The sequence below is a fragment of the Peromyscus californicus genome, unplaced genomic scaffold (assembly GCF_007827085.1).
Source record: "Peromyscus californicus insignis strain IS unplaced genomic scaffold, ASM782708v3 Scaffold_6__1_contigs__length_162567912, whole genome shotgun sequence".
NCBI lineage: Eukaryota > Metazoa > Chordata > Mammalia > Rodentia > Cricetidae > Peromyscus > Peromyscus californicus.
In genome coordinates this window covers 141,785,592-141,805,481 of record NW_026294584.1, presented here as the reverse complement: position 1 = coordinate 141,805,481, position 19,890 = coordinate 141,785,592, and the positions used below count along the sequence as shown (strand labels likewise).

Below are 19,890 nucleotides of genomic sequence, written 5' to 3'. Positions count from 1 at the left end.
TCTTCTCCTGGGTGATTTTACAGGGTCCTCACACCCCTGTCACTTCTCCCGTGGAATAACTTGAACCATCCATAGCCCCGCTGGCTATGTGCAGGTTGAGAGCTTAGCCAGCATAGTGAGCAATGTCTGTTTCCCTGCAGGTAGGCTAGCTGCAGAGTGGATTGCTTCCGGAAAGGGATGCTGCTTGGCTGCCTCACCTGCAACCAAATGGCTGCTACCGGGAATATCTTTGGTGACCCTCATAGTGTATGCCAGGCCATCCATACATCTGGATGAATTTTGATGTCAAGAATCATTGACGAGTCTTTTTTTTTTAGAGCAACAACTCTTATTTTTATGTATCTGAACACTTGAAGCAGGTCAGTCTGTGGATTACTTTAATTGTGCACCAACCTCCATCACCAGGAGCTGTTTTTAGGTCCAACAGCCCTTGCTGTAGATAAATTTACCAGCTTTCCCACTGAGCTCTGCTCTTGACCAGCAACAGAGAAATATACTGTGGTATTGGCTGCTTGGTTACTGTCATGGAAATGCCTTCCTTATCTGGAAAGGCCAAGGCATGGCTCACTGAGGGTACACACCGTGGTTAACAGGACTGGGCCTCCATCAGCCTCTGACCACATAGGAATTGGATTTCCTTTCTCCATTGGTTACTTTTCATGGTTGTAGCCAAATAACTGACAAAACAACTGAAAAGGGAGATTTTATTTTATTTTATTTTATTTTTGGCTTAAGTGCATCGTAGAGGGAAAGGTGTGGTGGTAAGCAGCTCTATGGCAGTGGGAAGCTGTAGCTGAGACTCCTTACATTTAGCAGAACATGGAACCGAGACCAGATGGGAAGTGGGGCTGGTGGATAGACCTCAAGAGCTGCTGTCAGTGACCCATTTCCTTCATCAAGGTTCTGCCACCTAAGGTTCCACAACTTCCTCAAACAGCGCCACCAGCTGGCGACCAAGCCTTCAGACACAGGAGCCCATGGGCACTCTTACAGTTGGGGGCAGGTACTCTGATCTTCATTCCTCATTTGTACTACTGAGTCAGATGTGTCTGGTCAGTCTTCATGGTTACTGGGGTGTGTGACAGAGCTGTGATTGTCACAGCCTTTCCAAGATGACAAAGCAGAAATGGAAGGAACCCTCCCTGCCTTAAAACACCGCAACCTAGGAACTTTGAGACATGCCGTATCCTGTGAGCTTGTGTGCCTCACACCCCTCTGCTAGCCAGAGTCTGCCATTTTTCCATGGGCACACAGATGGAGCAGTTGACTTACTGGCCTAAGCCACAACACTTTCTCCAAGGCTCCCGTGGATGCCTCCTTCCTCTTGCCATCATCTACTCTAGGCTTCATATTTCGAAGCCTGGACTCAAGTGGATGATTTTAAATTGTGAGCTTTCCTTGTGTGACAAGTCACAGATGAGTCACACCTGATAGGGCAACCCTGAATACAGGAAACATTGCTCCATAGGTGGAGCACAGCTCTCCCCGAGGTAGAAAGTGGCTTCTCGGTGGTGAGGCTTCTATTAGGTACACACAGTGGTAGCTGCTATTGATCTAGGCACTGCCACAGCATAGCCTGGAAGAAAAGGGACCGGAGGGTGCCTGGTTAGTCCTGGATACCTTTCCAGACAGAAGATTGGTGCCAATTAAAAAGAGTTTTACTGTTTTTCAGATCACAGAAGGTCTTGGAGACATTGAAATCATTCCTGTTATCCAGCGTTTGGGAGCACTCTGGGCACTGCAAAGATGGCCACTGAGAAGCGCCACAGGTCTCAGTGACTCTCCTAGATTTTCTTAGCACTGAAAGGCTCATGCTATGGGCACACCTTTCTGACAGGACTGTGACCTCGCTGTTGTAGATCTGCCTCAAGACCCTGATCTCAATTTTGGATGCAACGGACATTTTTGCACACAACATCAGGGCAGATGAGTGAAGGAAGGTGGAGGTTTTGTCTTACAAGGATTCAGGGTATACCTCTAGATACCAATTTGGTTAACATTTGACAATATGTACTAAGACAATACTACTTTTGGGAACCCATCACGTGGAAATAAAGGCTCCCATTCTCAAGGTATGTGTAAAAGAACATTTACTATAGTTTCTCAGAGAGACAGGAAACTGAGAACAACTTAAAAGTCTCTTAAAAAAGGGTTGCTTTTTTAAAAAAGTAGGGTTAATCCAAGATGTTTACAGTTTTAAAAATTAACTTGGCAGCCGGGCAGTGGTGGCGCACGCCTTTAATCCCAGCACTCGGGAGGCAGAGGCAGGCGGATCTCTGTGAGTTCGAGGCCAGCCTGGTCTACAGAGCAAGATCCAGGAAAAGGCGCAAAGCTACACAGAGAAACCCTGTCTCAAAAAACCAAAAAAAAAAAAAAAATTAACTTGGCTAAACATGTGATAACCTGGAAAGAGGCTTGTTTAATAAAGGAAACAATTTTCAAATGATTCAATTGCCATAGCAACAGCATGCACTGAGAACATGCACATACACCCATGTATATACATGCACACACACAGGCACGCACACAGGCACACAGACACATGTACACACACACCATGCATACAATATGTACATATGCACACACACACACAATTGCATATTATATAGATGTGCAGGAGCAAAACACAAAGATCACACAGGAAAATGTCAACAGTGACACTGAGAGATGAAGGGTTTTGTGTGTGTGTGTGTGTGTGTGTGTGTGTGTGTGTGTGTGTGTATGTGTGTGTGTGACAGAGAGAGAGAGTGCATGCATGCCTGTGAAGGCCAGAGGACAGCATCAGGTGCTCAGATGTTCTTTCTCAGGAGCTGTCACTTTGAGATCTCTCACTTCTCTGCAGCTTGCCAGGTAGACTAGGATGGCTGGCCAGTGAGTCCAAATGACCTTCGAGTCTTCACATCTGTTATGCTGGGGTTGCAAGCACATAACGCCATGCCTGGCTTTGTTTTTTTAACATGGGTTCTGAGGATCGTACTCATGTGCTCACACTTGCAAGGCAAGCGCTTTACTGATCTCTCCTCAGCCCAGCAAAGTCTTAAATGAAAATGTAATAAAGATAGAAGAAAGTGATCATGATGGGTAAGTAGACTGTAGAAGAAAAGCAGTGTATTCATTCATGGTTTTATTCGGCTGTACGGGCTCACTGAGTTTCCTGGCTGCCTGAGGTCAGTTTTGCATGCAGTCTGTGTTATGATCAAGTGAAATCACAGTGCATTTGGAGAATGGAGGCAGCAATACTTCCCAGAATGGAATGTGTCCCCAGCCTCCCTGGCATGGAGACTTATGCTTTTGGTGCAGAGCTTCCAGCTTTCAGGGTTCCCCTGATCATCTCCACATTTGATGATTAGCCACTGATCACAGCTGTATTTAACCTGTAAGAACCAGTTCATGAGACTTCAAAAGTATCTGAGCCTATCAGAACACTGACTGTACTAGAGTTGGTCATTTGACAAAATCTTCCCAGATAAGTACCACCAGGCCAGGCACTCAGCTTTACGTCTCTTAGTCCAGAAAGCTTCACACATGCATGACCCATAGTCATTTCTGCATAAGGGTTCTTAGGAGGAAATGGCATTCATGGTGACAGGGGGTGCTTGGAAGGAATTTGCTGTAAAAAGGTAAATATGAATGACTTGAAAAGGAAGGAAGACATGTACAGTTTTAGCAAGTAGAAAAAGTTAATTCTGTTGTGATAGCATTTTGGATTATTTTGGTGCCTTGAGGCTCTTCTGTGTCTCCAAAGAAGTTTGGACTTTTATCATAGACGATTGAGAAAAATGAATCCTTGGGTCCTTCTCATCTAGAAAGAAAGACAGGTAATCAAGGTATTAAATTTTGGGGGTGGTATATGTGGTTTGGATGTGTTCTGTGTACATGTTCATGGGGGTTCATGTATGTGGATATGCATGAATGTCTATATGTGTGTGGAGGTCTGAGGTCGACGTATGATGTCTTCCTTGATCATTCGCCACTTTTTTTGGAGACAGGGTCTTTCAGTGGACTTAGAGGTCAGAGCTCATCAGCTGGCGAGTCTGGCTTGCCACTGAACCCCATGGGTCCTCCTGTTTCTTCCCCACTCTCTCCTCCAGGACTGGGGTTATAGATGCCTGCCTGTGCTCCCAGCGTTTACATAGGTTCCAGGAATTCAAATTGAGGTCTCTATACAACAGACACTATCCAATAAGCCATCTCATCAGTCTCCAGAATTTTTTCCTTTTTAATTTTTTCTGTAGTGTTGGTGATTGGAGCCAGGGCCTTGGCATGCCCTCCGTCCTGAGCTGTGCTTCAGCCCAAGAGCAGTTGGATTTGAAAAGCACAAAGCACCAAAGAATGCCCTATCAGTGCAGAACTATAACGAAATGCCTCCCAGATATTGAGCTACCATGCCAAGTAGTGTCACGCATAACAGAAACCCACAATGACTTAATCGGACACTATCAGAGGAGGAAAGACTTCTTATTCTGGTCTTAGTGTCAACAAGGAGGAAAGGAAACGGAGTGCCTCGCAGGGCCTGGTGACACCTCTGCCAGTTTTAATGTGGTTTGCAGAACAGTGGGCCTGCAGGCAGGCAGAAGACAGCAGCCTCTGGGTGCCGCTGGGAGGAGCCAGTATGTGGTGGAGAAATGGAAAGAACCAGAAGCAGAGCGGTTCATGTGCTGTGGAGAGCGGCGGAACTGGTCAGGCAGCAGCAGTGAGGAACAGGCTGATATGAGTGGCTTGAGCTGCCGCCTGAGGCCATGTGATATCTGGGCCTGTGTTGTCACTGAGGGCCATGTCTGGGTTTGTGGCCCCACCGTAGCTGGGGTCTTGTGTTGATGTCTGTGGCTCGTGTTACCACCAAAGGCCATGAGAATGCCTGAGGTCTGTACTGCGGCCTAAAGCCCTGTTGATGTCTAAGGGCCCTGTTGATCAGGCCTCGTCCCTCACTGGCCCTGGGAGAGCTGGCCCTGCCCCTTGCTGGTGGCAGTGTGACAGAGCAGGTAGTGGTGTGGGCACAGGAGAGCTGGCCCCAATGGCATGGTCAAGGGAGAGTTGGTTCCACTCCGAGATGGCTGCCAAGGGAAGAGCTGGCTCTTGCCTGAGTTGGGTCCCAGCAGAGGCCAGGGCAACCAATTCTGCTACCACCCAGGCCTGCATCCAGAGTTTTGAGTTGGCCCACCCCAACATCTGCGACCTGCTGGAGCAGTGAAAGGATCAGTTCTGCGGAACCATAGCTGCAGGATTTCCATGACTCTGGCAACAGCAGGATGGGTACCTGAGATGAGTCTTGGTGAGGGTTCAGTATTGATGGTATAGCAGAAGCCAGAGGCCTTGAACCAGACCAATGACTCACTGCAATGAACATATACAAGTAAAACTGTTTGGGAAAGGGTATACTGGTGACACACCACCGCTCCCAATACTATGATCAACGAATATGTGATGAAGTGGGCAAGGCAGAGCGAAGTGGGTTTTTTTTTTTTTTTTTAATTTTTCTTTTGAGGGGAGGCTGCAAGGGTGGAGGGTGGACATGGAAAGACTGAGAAATGAGTGGGATAGGATGCATGATGTGAAATTCCCAAAGAATACAAAAAATTAAACACAAAATCAATGGGCCTCTAGCCAGGGAGAAGGAACTACAGCAGCTTTTGTGCAGGAGAACCACCCAGGTGTGGGGCTGCTTTCAAGCTTGGCCAGGTAGCAGCTACTGCAGCCTTGGCTGGACTCCATCTGGCCCAGACAACACTCAGAACACTGCTGGGTTAGCTGTCATGTGTAGTGATGGATAATGGCTGTGGCCTGATTTTTGAGGAGGCATGGATCCACTGCAGTGTGCTGTGGTCCTGTGTGAGTCCTAGGTACATATGAGGTGGTGAGGATAGCACACATCAGCTTATATGCTGGAGTAGACCAGACTTGGCACCTACATCTTCCCAAGCAGTGTGGCCTATAGGTCAGGGAAGCTGCATCCTTATTCCGGATCATTGGATTGGTGATAGTGGTGAGGCAGTCAAGGAAATGTTTGATTCTGGGATCCTAGCATGGGCTCTTAGGCAAAATTATAGAGTTCCAGAATAGGCTGGGTGGGAACATACAGGCCTCCTGTGTTTACAAGTCTCCCCCTGTTGTGGGATATTTTGATCACACTTTGACACTCCCGAGACTGACAAAGTTAAACCTTGAGTCAGAGGGTGGCATCAACATTCAGCTGGCTAAAATTAGAGGTTTTGGTGGACCCAGATTAGGATAGACACAGGAAGGAATAGGGAGGGGCTTAGACTCTCGGGCTTTTTAAATCTGGAAGTGTGGAGAGACAGGGTCAGTTGATAGTCCCTCCATCAGTCTTTGGATTTATCAGATTTTACCCCAATATAGGACTCCCAAGTTTTATTTACTAATAGAACAATGTAAGTAATCATTTCCTCTGGTGCTTGAACATATCCAATGTTTTTGTCATAAAATGAGTCTAACTAAACCTGGTGACAGCAACTCCAGCTCTTCAGTGGTATCTCACAGCACTAGAGAACTATCCCCCATGATACCCTTCCCCAAGGGGCTCCTTCCAATCCTGCATGCCACCCCAGGCACCAACACAGCTCCACTCCACAGATCTCAGGAAGCAGCACTGGTAGTGTCACAGCCCACACCTGCAGGTCCAGCACCGTGGAAGCAAGGACAGGGGTGGTTTTCCTAGTTCCAGCCCATCCTGGATCACACAGCAAGACCCTATCTCAAAACCAAGGGCTGTGAATGTGGCTCAGTGGGAGTGCTGATGCAGAACCTGCTGGGATTGGAACCCAGCACTGGAGGAAAACACCAAAAAGGTGTGTATGTTAGAGGCAGACCTTTCCATATGGGGGCAGATCCTGTGGTTCTGGGTGTGTGTGTGTGGGTCCTTTCTGTACCCCAGGGATCTTACACAGTTCTTGTCTCCACGTATCTGTATCCACTTGTCCTCAACATGGCTCTCTATTAGAATTAAACTCTTAAAAACTCTTGATGCACTCATCAACTTAACAATCACTGGAGGAGGAACCAAAGAGTTGGTGTGTTTAAAGCTCCCTAGATGGCTCCATCATGCAGCTAAGGTTGGAGCCACTGTCCTCTTCTTTGAGCTCAGTTAACTTCTCCAGAGCTGTGTATGGAATAAGGCATCCGGGACTTCCACCTTGATTGCATTCTGAGGGTAATTCTTTGGGTTTTGTCTCTTTCTGTACATCTGCCCCGTGTTGTTTGGTAGAGACAATACCCCAAAGAGTTAGCCAAAAGGACTTCACGAAAACCTGTTCAGATATAGAGACTACAACACACAACAAACACTTTATGAAGTTTAACTCATGCTCCAAGACAAACTGTAGCAAAGGTTCACATATTTGTGTTCTTACCATCAGGTCAGCATTGCTCTGAGTACATTATGTGTGCCATTCAACACATTCTGTTCTGTTCGAGGTCGAGTGCAAGGCAAATGAGCTAATGGGTCTTCAGGACCACTTGACCACAGAACACATCAAACACACACCACAACAAATGCTGAATGCCTTTATCATCCCATGTTTTCTCACTTGCCACTAAAGTCTCTACAAAAGCTTTACAAACATTCTGTTCCAAGTGTTCAAGGTGGCTAAAAATTGAGAACTCAGCAGAAGTCTGGTGGGTTCTGTTGCCTTGTTAAGCCAAGTTCCTATTATTAAGAGATGTCCAGTCAGTATCATGTGGAATAATTAAACTAATTTGGTAAGAGGATATGCTGATACTCATGCAAGAGACAAGAAAGGGCTAGCTCCTCAAGAATGAGGGGATGGCGAGAAAATAGTCCTTGAAAGGACTGTGCATTTTTTCATACAGCATGGGCTTTCACAACCCTAGGCAGTGAGTGTTCAGGTAATCCTTGTGTGTGTACACATGTTCATGCATGTGTACATGCACAAGTGTGTGGATGCAAGTGGAGGTCTGAGCCATCTCTCTACCTCCAGCATTCAGGAGTAACAAATTACTCCAAGCTCCACCTTTCAATTTGTGAATTTGTAATTAGGTGAGTGCTCAGCAGGAACAGTGTCTCTGCTTCAGGAGGGTTCAAGGGGGGTGGGAACATCAACCATGATAGGTCACTCATGCTTTCCTCTGGCCACTGCAGAGCAACCCTCGTGGCCTAGATATCTCACTCAGTGCCCCAGGCTGGCTTTGAGTTGGAACAGAAAACTCTTGCTGTAAAAACACAGCTCTCCATGTCCCTTCCCCATTCCAACAGGAGCTGTGTCTGTACTTGGGGAGAAGCCAAGCACAGCAAAAGATTTCAACAGAGAACTGAGGAAACACCCCCACTGAGGTTCTCATAGCAACATAATCACGCACAGCAGCAGCCTATTTCGGTGGGAGCCTGCTTCAGCTCCCCTCCTCCCCTGTTAGTCACAGAATGGATGAACAAGCAGAAGGAGTGTGGGGTGGAGACAGTGTTGGGTTGAAAGTCGGGAGGCTGGAGAGCTGGTTTCAGAGGCTTCCACAGCTTGTCAAAGGATCATAGACAAATGTCCCCTTTTCTCTGATCTAGGGGCCTTACCTGCAAGAGGACTGGCCCAATGTGTGGGTGGGGATCTTGCTTTTCTAGTCTTGTTTGATTGTACAAGTATTGAACCTCTTTTGATCTAGCATCTCAGAGTGTTTTTTTTTTTTTTTTTTTTAATCTGGGAGAAGGTGCTTAGAAAACAGGAGGTACCAGAGGGTAAGAGTCACTCTTTAGATACACTTATACCCCGCTCTCCTATATAACTTTTGGAAGAATGGCAGGATGGTAGTGAAGAAGGACCAGGTATTGCCAAAGATCTGCTCATTTGCACCCAACTCAAATTCAGGTCTGTGGACTGAGAATGCTGAGGTTATTCATTTGAATTTACTCTTGTTCGGAGCATATAATAAATGTGGCTCAGTTAACCCACGCTTCTTGCTGCGTTTTCTTTAATCCTTCTCATTCTTCATCGTCTCCTCTTTCCGTTTTTCACTTCTCACCCCCACTTATAGCAGTGTCTCTTCTCTTTGCCGGAGGATCTGGTCTGATGGAGGAATTCATCATGCTGAGCCTGGTTTGGCCCTTTTCCTCAATGGATCCGGGTTAGATGAGGACAGTCACTCTTACAATTTCTGGCTACCAAAGGTTATGATCAGAATAAGCAGGACATTTGGATTAGATAAGTCAAAGAGGGACCAAAATGAAGAGAGTAGAATGCTCCAGGGCCATCTGTGAGGTCCCTGTCCCTGACCTGTGGACTGGAAAACCTGAACGTTCAGTTGTCTTTGAGATAGCCAGTTAAAGTGTCCTGAGTCCGGCCTCCTTCCCCCATTGTTCTATCCCCCAGTGCCTGACAGATGGCCCGAAAGAGAGAAAAAAGCTCTCAAAGTGAAGACAGGAATGCATTGTATAAAAATTCACACCCCCCGCTGCCGCCCAAACTCCCTTAAAAAAGGATCCAGAGAATCCTAATGGGTACGTGACATCCTCACAGCTCTCTCCCATAAAAGGGACTTCAAGATCTGGTGATGGTGGGGGGAGGGGTCGGGAAGGGGGAAGGAGAAATATGTGGGCCTAGGGTAGGGGGGCTGTCAGGCAAGACAGGGATAGGAAGCTAGACCGCAAGCCCTTTCATTACTTGTTCCTGATCGTTTTCCCAAGCCACCTCGAGCGGCCACCTTCACCCCAACCCGGTCCTCCTGAGAGGGGTTTGAAGCCCTTTCTGTCTTGGGCTCCGAGGGTGAAGGAAAGGCTAGATAGAGACGGCCTATTCAGTCCTAGAGTTGAAGGAGTTAAGGACTCCCCCCCGCCCCCCACCCAGACACCCATCCTTTCACTCCCCAAACCGTAATCCACGAAGGATCCAGGAATCGCCCGGGAGGAGGGGTGGGGGAAGACGACGAAGACGGGGGTAACGGTGGCCGAGTCTTGCCCCGAGCTTGCCCTAGCTAGGAGGACTTGCACCAGGGCTGAGAACCTCCAACAGCCTCGCGGACGCAAGCTTCCGGGAGCCTGGCGCGCGGCCCTGCGGCGTGCGCTCAGCCCTAGCCCCCGCGCCAGGTGTGCGCCGCGCCAGGAGCGGAGCGGAGCACAGGCGGCCCCCAGACCCCGCGGTCCCGGGCACGGGGGCGGGCTGGGGGTCCCCGCCGTCAGCGCCCCGCCACCGCTCGCTCCCGCGCACCTCCCACCCCGCCCCCACTCACCCGCTCAGCCCCCGGGAGCGCCGAGCAGGACGCGTGTTGCTTCGCCCAGCGATCGGCAGAAGTTGGGAGAGTTGGCGTCCGCCTCCCGCCTGCCGGACTTCGGAGCCGCCGCTACAGCCGGCGAGCCCGCGGGGCCGCCTCCCTCCCGCCCAGCCCGCCGCGCAGGGGAGAGGGGCGCGGAGGGGGTCGCCAGCTCGACCAGAACTTGGAAGTGTGCGAAGGGATGCGAGGCAGATGAGGAGCGAGGAAACGTGAACAAAGTGGCGACCGCAGGAGGGACTCCACGGAGCTCGATTGTCGCGGAGGACGCTCTGGGAGAGGGGCTGGCTGGGGATTTTTTATACCCCTTCCTCTCGCATTCTTTGGCTCTCTTTTAAAGCCACACCAGCCCTCTCTCTTTCTTTACTATCTCGAATCCCCAAACCCTTGCTGGCTCTTATGGGCATGAAACACTCCTCCCGCTGCCTGCTCCTCCGGAGGAAAATGGCGGAGAACGCAGTCGAAAGCACAGAGGTAAGGAGGCGACCGGGCCGGGGCTTTCGGTGACCCTGCCGCCCACCCGGACCCCTGTGTGCCGCCGCTGGTTGCTGCCACTACCGCTGCCGTGGTGTCAAACTTTCCCCATCCCGCTTGTGTCTCTACCGGCAGAGAGAGAGAGAGAGAGAGAGAGAGAGAGAGAGAGAGAGAGAGAGAGAGAGAGAGAGACAGAGAGAGAGAGATATTGAGAGGAGTATGGGAGGGGGCCTACGGTGCATGTCTCAGCTCCCCCCTCTTGAAAATGTAAAAGTCTCTTTCACCCCCATCACCCTCTCCTGCCACCCGCTGCTCCCTTTCTGCTCCCCCAAGTCCCAGACCCTGGGCAACCCGGTTCCCTTGCCCGTGTGCACTGGATTCCGATAATGATCCCGGATTCCGGCTTTACGCAGAGCTGGGGTGGGTTATATTAGGGCCAGGTCTGCTCCCTGCAGTGCCTCGACCATCTCCCACCGCTGCCTGGGCTTTTTACCCTTCGATCTCGAGGCGGTCCCCAACCTCCGGGTCGCTGCAGCACCGCGGAGAGCTCCCGGCCTCGGGGGGCCGTACTAGGAGGCGGTACACAAGCACCTGCAACCAGACCCCTCCAACCCACATCGGGGCGCGACTGGAGGTCTGCAGTCCACGAGTGCTGAAGGGGAGGCGGGAGCGCGGAACCCGGGGAGGGCACACAGACCGCGGCCCCATTCAGCACCAGGGACAGCGCCCGTGCCTGCCGCAGCGGAGCCTGCTCAGGCGGTGGGGGCTGCGCGCCCTGGGCTGCGGCGCGAAACGGGTCTGCGGCCACTTGTCCCGCAGCAACCTTTGGGAGGCCGCTCTAGCTCCGCAAATGATACTCTTGTCCTCCGTCTTCGGCAACCCTGACGGCAGCCCTTTAGCTGCCCTTTCTCTACTCTGGAGTTGACCCTGATCTTCAGAGAGCCCAGCAGGGCTTTGCTTTGCGTCCCTAGCAAGTCTGTTCTTTTGCCTCACTCTGACCCTGCTGTCACCACAACGGGATTGTTCCTCGGCTCTGGGCACCTGTAGTCACGGAGGGAATTGGCGTGGGCAGCCCCCTTACCTTCGCGGAGGAACCGTGCGCCGAGGTGGGGGCGGAGTGGGGTGTGTGTGATCATCCCTTATTCGGTGGCAGGAAAAAGACACAGAGCAAACTCCGGGGCTCTATTAATAGCCCGGTGTCTGGTGGGGCTGCCGTACATTTCACATACGGTAACCCATATGCAGCGTGGGGCGGGGATGGGGGTGTGGCGCGGAAACTGTCCCGGCCTTTCAGAAATGCAAAAACAACGTGAAGACCCTCCAGGCCTTGTTTCCTAGAGGTCACAACTCATCCCCACCCCACAGTGTAGGCAGCAAAGCTTAAGAATTCCCATTTCCTGGGCCCTAGAGACAGCATGCTTCTGGCAACTGTCGATTTTTGAAACAAACATGCTCTGGAGCTTGAAAGACACAGGGCATTCAGCAGCTAATGTTTTCTCCTTGAGTTAGGGCAAAGCCAGCCCGCTTGTCGTTCCTTGGCCCATCCTCTTCCCCACCCCTAGCCGGAGATCAGACCTTTGAAAACGAGTATAGCACCAGGAGCTCAGCTTCACAGCAGAGCCGGTCTCTCTATTCCCCTCCCCCTCCGTCCTCTGATCGCCCACCCGAGGAACAGGTTTCTAAAAATAGCTTGGAGTCTCAAGGCCGCGCTCTAGTAAAGTGTTGGGCCGCCAGCACGTAGCAGTCCCTGCCGCTCAGTAGCTGTAGTTCTTCCCCTCTGTTCCCCTACCCCACCTCATCTCTGCTTGTCTTAAAAAAAAAATTAAAATTAAAATGTGAAAGTTTTCGTGGGTCCTGGTCCGCCGTCACCCGGACTGGTGCATGGAGTCTGGTGCAGACCCGGGCCACATTCTGCAGAGTGCAGTGGCGGCTGCGGCTCTCTTCCCCCTCCGTGAGGGTTAAAGGCGTCCGGAGCAGGCAGAGCGACGCGCGACAGGCTATTTTTACTTGCTTCCCCCGCTGCTCCACGCTCCCCCTTCTCAGCAGTCGCACATGCCAGCTCTGCTCAAGGCATCAATGAAAACAGCAGTAGAGGCGGCGGCGGGGGACGGGGCGAGGGGGGGGGAGGAGAGAGAGAGAGAGAGAGAGAGAGAGAGAGAGAGAGAGAGAGAGAGAGAGAGAGAGAGAGAGAGAGAGAGAGAGAGAGAGAGAGAGAGAGAGAGAGAGAGAGAGAGAGAGATGCGGGGAGGGAGGGAGCACAAGGGCAGCTTGGTAGGAAAAGACCCAGCTGGGGCCCCTTGGAGGGAAAATGAACCAAAGGAGAACGGAGGAGGTTCAGCTCTCAGCAACTTCCTTGGAGAAAGGATGGAACACAGACTTGGTCAAACAAACGTGCCCAGCGAGGCATCCAGGCCTCGTGACTACTGCTTGGTTTTCCTCCAGGAACGGGCTGTTTTTGGAATAAGCTAAGAGCAAAACAGTGCTTCCAAAGTGGGGTATTGTGGGGGTGCGTTGCCTGCACGTTGTAGGGCTGGCAAGAGCAACCTTGTGGATGTGTGGAGGTTGGGGTGACAATGGTTCCTGCCCAGTCCCTAGCAGGTACTCACTCTGTACCCGGAAAAAGTAGGTCCCCAAGACCCCAGGTGGCCTGGCTCTTGCCCTCAAAGAACTCACAGGTTAGTGGACATTCCTGCTGGAGAGCCCTGTTGCGTCCTTCCTGTCCTCTTGCTGGTGTTAGCACACTCCTTGTGTTCTGTCCTCATACTAGGGCTGTGAGCGAAGCAAAGGTTAGTATCTGTTTCTCATTTTACTTGAGGCCACAGAGTAGTCTGAGGTCAGGTAGTGTCTACAGCCAGCTGGTGGGTTAAATCAGGCTTGGAACGTGGATCGCCCTCAATTTTGATTCATTGCTCTTTGCCCTACTCTTGCTTTTTCTAGCAAGATGCCATGTGTGAATGGGAGTGGATGGGGAGTAGGAGGAGAGGATTACTTTGGAAGGGAAAGAAGCAATGGGAAGGGAGGCTGAGAGCATGGCAGGATGAGAGGTTTTTTTTTTTTTTTTTCCATAAGGTAAAGACTTGGAAAGAGATGGCAGTCATCAGGTAGGGGTGGTGTGGTGAGGAATGTGGCGGGGGTGGGGTGAGTGAGAGAATGTAACTGTATGTACTGTGACCACAGTCTCCAGGCCTGGGAGCAAGGGGAGAAGCCGGGGCATAGAGCCTCCAGTGCAAGGCTTTGCGGCTACAGTGGGTCCTGGGTGCACCTTCAGTCGCTTTGATTTTGGTTTCTTAACTTGTTCATCTGAGCTGATTCTGTGTGTGGTGTAAGAAAACGACTGGGCAGTCCCTGACCTCACTTCCTGCTTTCTTCCATGTCCTCAGTCACACTCCTCTTCCCATCAGTCTCCTGTACCCCAGTCAAGCCTTGAACTCTTGATGGTGACCTTGAACCCCTTATTCTCCTGCTGGGATTATAGGCATGTGACAGCGCTGGGGGCCAAACTCAGGACTTTGTGAACATGAAGCGAACACTCTACGAACTGAGCTACATCTTCAGCCTGGTGTTGGGGCCTCCTGTGACACCTGCAGAGCCTCCACCCCCAGTCTTTGCAGCTTACCCTCAGTGCTGAAGGAAGGCCCCCTTTATTTCTATGCTAGGACCCTAGCCTCCAGCAGCTGGCCATGCCTGGTCCCGTCTCACCATCCCTGCATGGCGCTTTTGAAATGATAAATCTGCTTGGATAGGTCAGCTCTCTCAAAACTTAGGAGCTACCCCATTCCTTACAAGGTACTGGGGTTCTTAGTATAGTGGACAAAGCCCTTTAACATCCGCCCCATGGGAACCTCCAAGATGGCTAAATTTAGGCCTGAATGCTTTTGTGTTCTTCCCTCCATCGATGATGCTTCTTCCCATTCTCCTTTCTGGTGAAAAAAAAAGGTCTTCTTCAACCTGCAAGACTCAAATCAAATGTTGCTTCCTCTGGGCAGCCTTCCCAGATCTCTCATTTAGCCTCTCTCCCCAGGGAGAGCAACCTATTGCTCCTTCTTGGGCATTTGTGCGGCCTGCCTCTTGCTTTTCCTATTGCAAGATAATTGTCTTTTATACATGTCTATTTCTCCGACTGGGTATGCGACTTTTTTCCTACACGTCTTATCTTTGGCACAGTATCTGCTGCACAGTAAATAATGTGTAGATAGAATTGATTTGTGTAATTATAAGACTTTCCTGAGCCTTCTGACTTTCTAAAAAAGTATTCTTCTGCTGTGCTTGAGGTAATGCAGTCGTTTAAAACTCACAATGGACAAAGATTCTGGAAATCCAGATATTGCAACCATTCAAAGCACTCTGGCGCATTCTGGTCATTCATGGACCTATCCAATATTTGGTAATCATTGCCTCTTGCTATGGGATATTCATATAAAAGAAGATAAATGTATTAATCACAAGGGCCTCTTACAAGCCAGGGGGTTAATGGATCCTTCTCTGTTTTTCTTGCTGTACTGGTTCTTGGTGAAAACCTGATGCATTATTAATGGGTTAGAGATTCCTTGATTGGGGATCCATCACCCTAAAGGAGAACATCAGGGATAGGAAAAAAAAAAAAACAGTTCTAACAGTAATCATCTCAAAGAATGCTTCTTGGATGTTCTATTGACTTGCTGGTCCAGAAAGTGAATCCTCTCAGACCGAGGAGGACCCTTCAGTGATGACAGAGTCTGGGTACTCATGAGCACATCTGGAGTTACAGGGTAACTGAACTGAATTCCCAAGTGCTATGTAGACTTGTAATGCCCATTGGCTTCAGCTTCACTTTTAGCTGAAATGCCTGGCCCCATCACCTCAGTGTCAGAGAACTGAGAGATAGGAATGGGAGGACACAGGAGGCAGCTGCTTCTCTGTGGATGGTCCCCCTCTAAATCTCTTTCTGAAGAATGTGGCCACCGAAACCTACTCAGGCCCAGCAGTCAGGTGGCTGGTTTTATGTCCAGTTCTGGGATCCCTAGATGTGTTGCTATGTTGAACCAGCCATGTCATGAGATTGCTGTTATGACTAAATACACTCAGGTTTGTTCTGGGTTTGGGAGACTGGCTCGTTTCCGGCCAACACTTGGTGTTTGACTGTTATCCTGTTGGCTTTTAAGAATCTTGCCAGGAGAAGTTCAGTCTGGGTGGACTCTCCCTTCCTTGCTTCTCTTGTTGAAATGGCCCCTAATCCATAATCCACATCCATTTTTCCTTCTTCAACAAACACTGATTTCAACCCCGAAGTGAGCTTAGGAGAATTAAGAAGATACCCACATGTTTTTCCCCCCTGGCAAATTTGGCTTTGTAGAGAGTCCTAAATTGGCTTTTGGCTGTCAAAGAGGGTGAAACACAACACTCCTGTCTCCAATTTGGGAGTGAGCTTCATTTCCTCCTCTCTGCTAACTGCAATGTGAAGCAATTCTCACATACCAGTGTGGAACACGCAAGAATCTGTAAAAACACTGCTTCCACCTTGGACTGTACTGTGCCAGCAGGGAAGAAATGGGCAGCTTGACAATGTGTGAGCTGCCAAGGTAACTGCAAGAGGCTATTGTGTGTATGAGACACAGGGGGTTCATCCTTTCAAACCGAAGCAGTCAACGGAAGGACAGGGACCTCCAAAAAGTTGCTTTGTCATTGCTTTTGACTCTGAATGCCCTTACCCAAGATGTCTAGTTGCCTGCCCACTCTGTGGTCTCTTGTCAAAGGCTTCGGAGAAAATGGTTCCCCTAATTTCCCAGTTATCACAGTAGTTGAGAAGTTCTTCCTAGAATCTGGGCCTGTCCTCTCATATTGTAATTACAGCTACCTTTGTAAAACTGGGTGGTTAGGTTTCTAGCTAACAGTTTGGCTACTGAATCCTATTTTTTCTTCTTTTTTTTAAAGACAGAGTCTTATTATGTACTTTTGATTAGCCTGGAATTCATTATGTAGACCAGGCTGGCCTCAAACTTATAGAGCTCCCCCTGCCTCTACCCCCTGAGTATTGGGATTAAAAGTGTGCTCCATCATGCTAAGCCTATTAATTTCTTTTCTAGTTTGTGTTCAGATCTCTCTCTACTACTCTGAGATCAGACTTCTCACAGGGTCATGTAGAAGGCAACATTTGAGAAGACTTCTGTCCTATATCATCCAGCATGTCAGCTCTTTCACACATCAAATATCTTTTCATATTTCACTTGTTATTAGAATTCTCTCAAGCATCATGGCTTTTCCCGGATTTTTAATGGACCACCCATAAGTAAAAATAAATATCCTTCAAAGTGTTATTTGATTAAATGCAAACAGTTTGATCTGTACATTTTTATAATGTCATAATCTTAGAGCTGAAAGAAACTCAAATCTAGACAAAGAAAGAACAACACTCCTTTATTCTTAGAGCAATGACATTTCTGCCCCTTTCAAAGACAGCATCAAATTTCTGGTTCTGATTTTTTGAACATGTTTTCTGGTACATCTTGACCCACAGCATCATCGAAAGCTCTATTTTTCTCTACGCAGACATTGGAAGTTGTGCACTATGAGAGTTTCTTCCTCTTCGTATGACCTTTAGTTGCCCTGTTACACATTTCATCCTTTGGGACACTGTGAGACAAATGCTATTACCATTGTGTAAGTTAAGAAGCCAACGCAAGGACAGCTAGTATGACTTGACTTTCTAAGGCCCTAACATGAGTATGTGATGGAACCAAGACCCCAAACTTTGACTCTCTAGTCACCAAGACCCACATTTTGTCCACTTCATGAGTCTGGAAAGACATGGGAAAAACCAAAGGCAAGAACTGAAAGATGAAAACAAAGGAAGGGAAAAATCAGTAGGGTAAGGAGGACCTGTAGGCTTGGGAGACACCTAGAAAGAGAACCAGCCCTGCTTTCCCTTTTTGAGTACTACCCTGTGGTCTCCACCACCATCTTGCCTCCAAAGTCCTCAAAAATACCTATGGATAACAAGGACATATCAGAACCTATGGGGGAGACAACTATCTCCCCTCCCCCTGTGCATCCATGCAACTCCTCTTGGAGACTGTGTTGGTGGACCAGGAAAGAACACTCCTGTCTAATAAAGTGCAAGCACCACCTTGGAAGTTAGAGTCAAGGCCATCGGCATTACACCTGGACTCTAGCTAGCTGCTACTTGGTGGGAATGGAGTGAACACTAAAGACTCTTTTGTTGTTTGTTTGTTTGTTTCTTAAAGGATCTTTTTGGGTTCATTACCTCTTTGCATTTCCTAGTGTTGTTGTAGTGGAGTACCATAAACTGGGTGGCTTCAAACAGAATAAATTAGTTCTTTCACAGTTCTGGAAGCCAGAAGTCTGCAATCCAGCTGCCAGCAGAGTTGGTTCAGTCTGGAGGCTCTGGTGAGCATCCTTTCCTGTTCCTTCCCCTTCTCTTAGCTTCCTGTCATTGCCAAGGGTGCTGGGCATTTCTTGGCTTGTAGACATAGCATTCCAGTCTCTGCCTCCATCTTCACAGGGTGTTCTGCTATGGTGTGTGTGTGTGTGTGTGTGTGTGTGTGTGTGTGTGTGTGTGTGTGTGTGTGTGTGCTAGAAGGCCATTTGCCACATTGGCTTATCTGCCCTCCCCCACTGCAGCTGGACTTCATCTTAATTTGATCACTTCTGTTAAGATTGCAATCCCAAATGCAGTAAGTCACTGTCTTAGGATTTCTATTGCTGTGATACAACACCATGATCAAAAGCAACTTGGGGAAGAAAGGGCTTATTTCAGCTTAAAAATCTCAGGCCATACTGGATCACTGAGGAACTGTTTTGTTGTGGGATATCTTGATCTCACTCTGACAATCCCGAGACTGACAATAAAATTTGCTTTGAATCAGAGGATGGAGCTAACTTCTAGCTGACCAAAATTAGTCATAGAGGTTTTGGAGGACCAAGGACATATAGAGATACACAGGAAGTAGTAGGGAGGGACTTAGGAGATTCTTGGTCCTTTTGGATCGAGGAAGGAGAGAGAGGAGGTCACTGATTGCTTCTCTACTGCTTCTCTCATCAATCAGGTTTTTACCCCGATATCTGACTCCCAAGTTTTTATTGATAAAGAATAATTAGATAAACATTTTATCTGGTGTCCAAAGTTTGTACACTGTGTAAAGATGTATTTCTGTGATTGGTATAATAAAGGCTGAACAATCAATAGCTAGGCAAGAAGTTAGGTAGGACTTCTGGGGACAGAGAGAACTCTGGTAAGAAGAAAGGTGAGTCACCACTCAGACATGGAGGAAACAGGAGAAAGGTATGGAGAAATGTAATGCCATTTGCCAGAACATAGATTAATATAAATGGGTTAATTTAAGTTATAAGAGCTAGTTGAGAACAAGTCTAAGCTACGGCTGAGCTCTCATAATTAATATGTTTCCATGTTGTTATTTGTGAGCTGGTGGCTGTTGAAAAAGCTTGCTACACTTTTGCCTTGTTCCCTGTAGCTTGCTAAGCCTGCTTTCTTACACAACCCAGGACCACTTGCCAAAGGGTGGCACCACCCACAGTGGGCCAGACCCTCTCATGTCAATCATTAATCAAGAAAATGCCCCATAGACTTGCCTACAGGTGATATGATGGAGGTCTTTTCTCAATTAAGGTTCCTCTTCCCAGATGACTGTAGCTCATGTCAAGTTGGCAAGACTCAAAACCAAACAAAAACAAAAAATAAAAAACAAGAAACAGAGACAAAACAAAGCTAACAACAACAAAACCCCAAAACCACCACCACCACCAAAAACATCCAAGTCAGTCACTTTCATAAATACATCTTTTCAGGAACACAGTTCAACATCTAGGTTCACTCAGTACAATGCCCACCACATAGTAAGCTGAATACAGAACCTGGCTGACGAATGACTGGACAGTTGATTGTCCAGTCCAGGTCATTTCATCACTCCTTCCCTTTCCTCTCTCCACACTGATCTCTTTCCCTTCGCTTAGCTCCCCACCTGGCCCAGGGTCTCTTATTGTAGCTTTTTCCTTGGGCTGTAGCAATGATCACAGGCACTACCATGTTTAATGTTTATACTTTTATTTCCACTGGGCACAGTAAATGCTGGGGGCAGGGGTAGGCACTGTTTTCCTTAACAGCAGCAGTAAAAAGCAGGCCATATCAATTGCATTTTAGAATTGAGGAAATTGTAACTTGCACTGGTTAATTGT

The 19,890-nt window shown here is 48.6% G+C and overlaps 1 protein-coding gene and 1 long non-coding RNA gene across 4 annotated transcripts in view; one reads left to right on the top strand and one right to left on the bottom strand.

The window, feature by feature from the left end:
* Window positions 1-692: 692 nt before the first annotated feature.
* Window positions 693-12,721, bottom strand: LOC128099920 (uncharacterized). 2 transcript variants are annotated; one of them, XR_008214605.1, is made up of 2 exons: window positions 11,783-12,721; window positions 693-3,802 (listed from the first exon to the last, which is right to left on the bottom strand). It is a non-coding gene; the product is annotated as an uncharacterized LOC128099920 (long non-coding RNA). The 2 variants fall into 2 exon arrangements; XR_008214604.1 differs by lacking the exon at window positions 11,783-12,721 and adding an exon at window positions 10,189-10,301.
* Prmt8 (protein arginine methyltransferase 8) overlaps window positions 5,542-19,890 on the top strand; it is a 95,688-nt gene continuing 81,339 nt past the window's right edge. The window contains exon 1 of one of the 2 annotated variants that reach the window (XM_052721841.1): window positions 5,542-10,701. In XM_052721841.1, the coding sequence (XP_052577801.1) occupies window positions 10,627-10,701 (75 nt within the window). In that variant the 5' untranslated portion in view covers window positions 5,542-10,626. The remainder of the gene's footprint in view (window positions 10,702-19,890) is intronic. The other variant, XM_052721840.1, reaches the window with a different exon arrangement.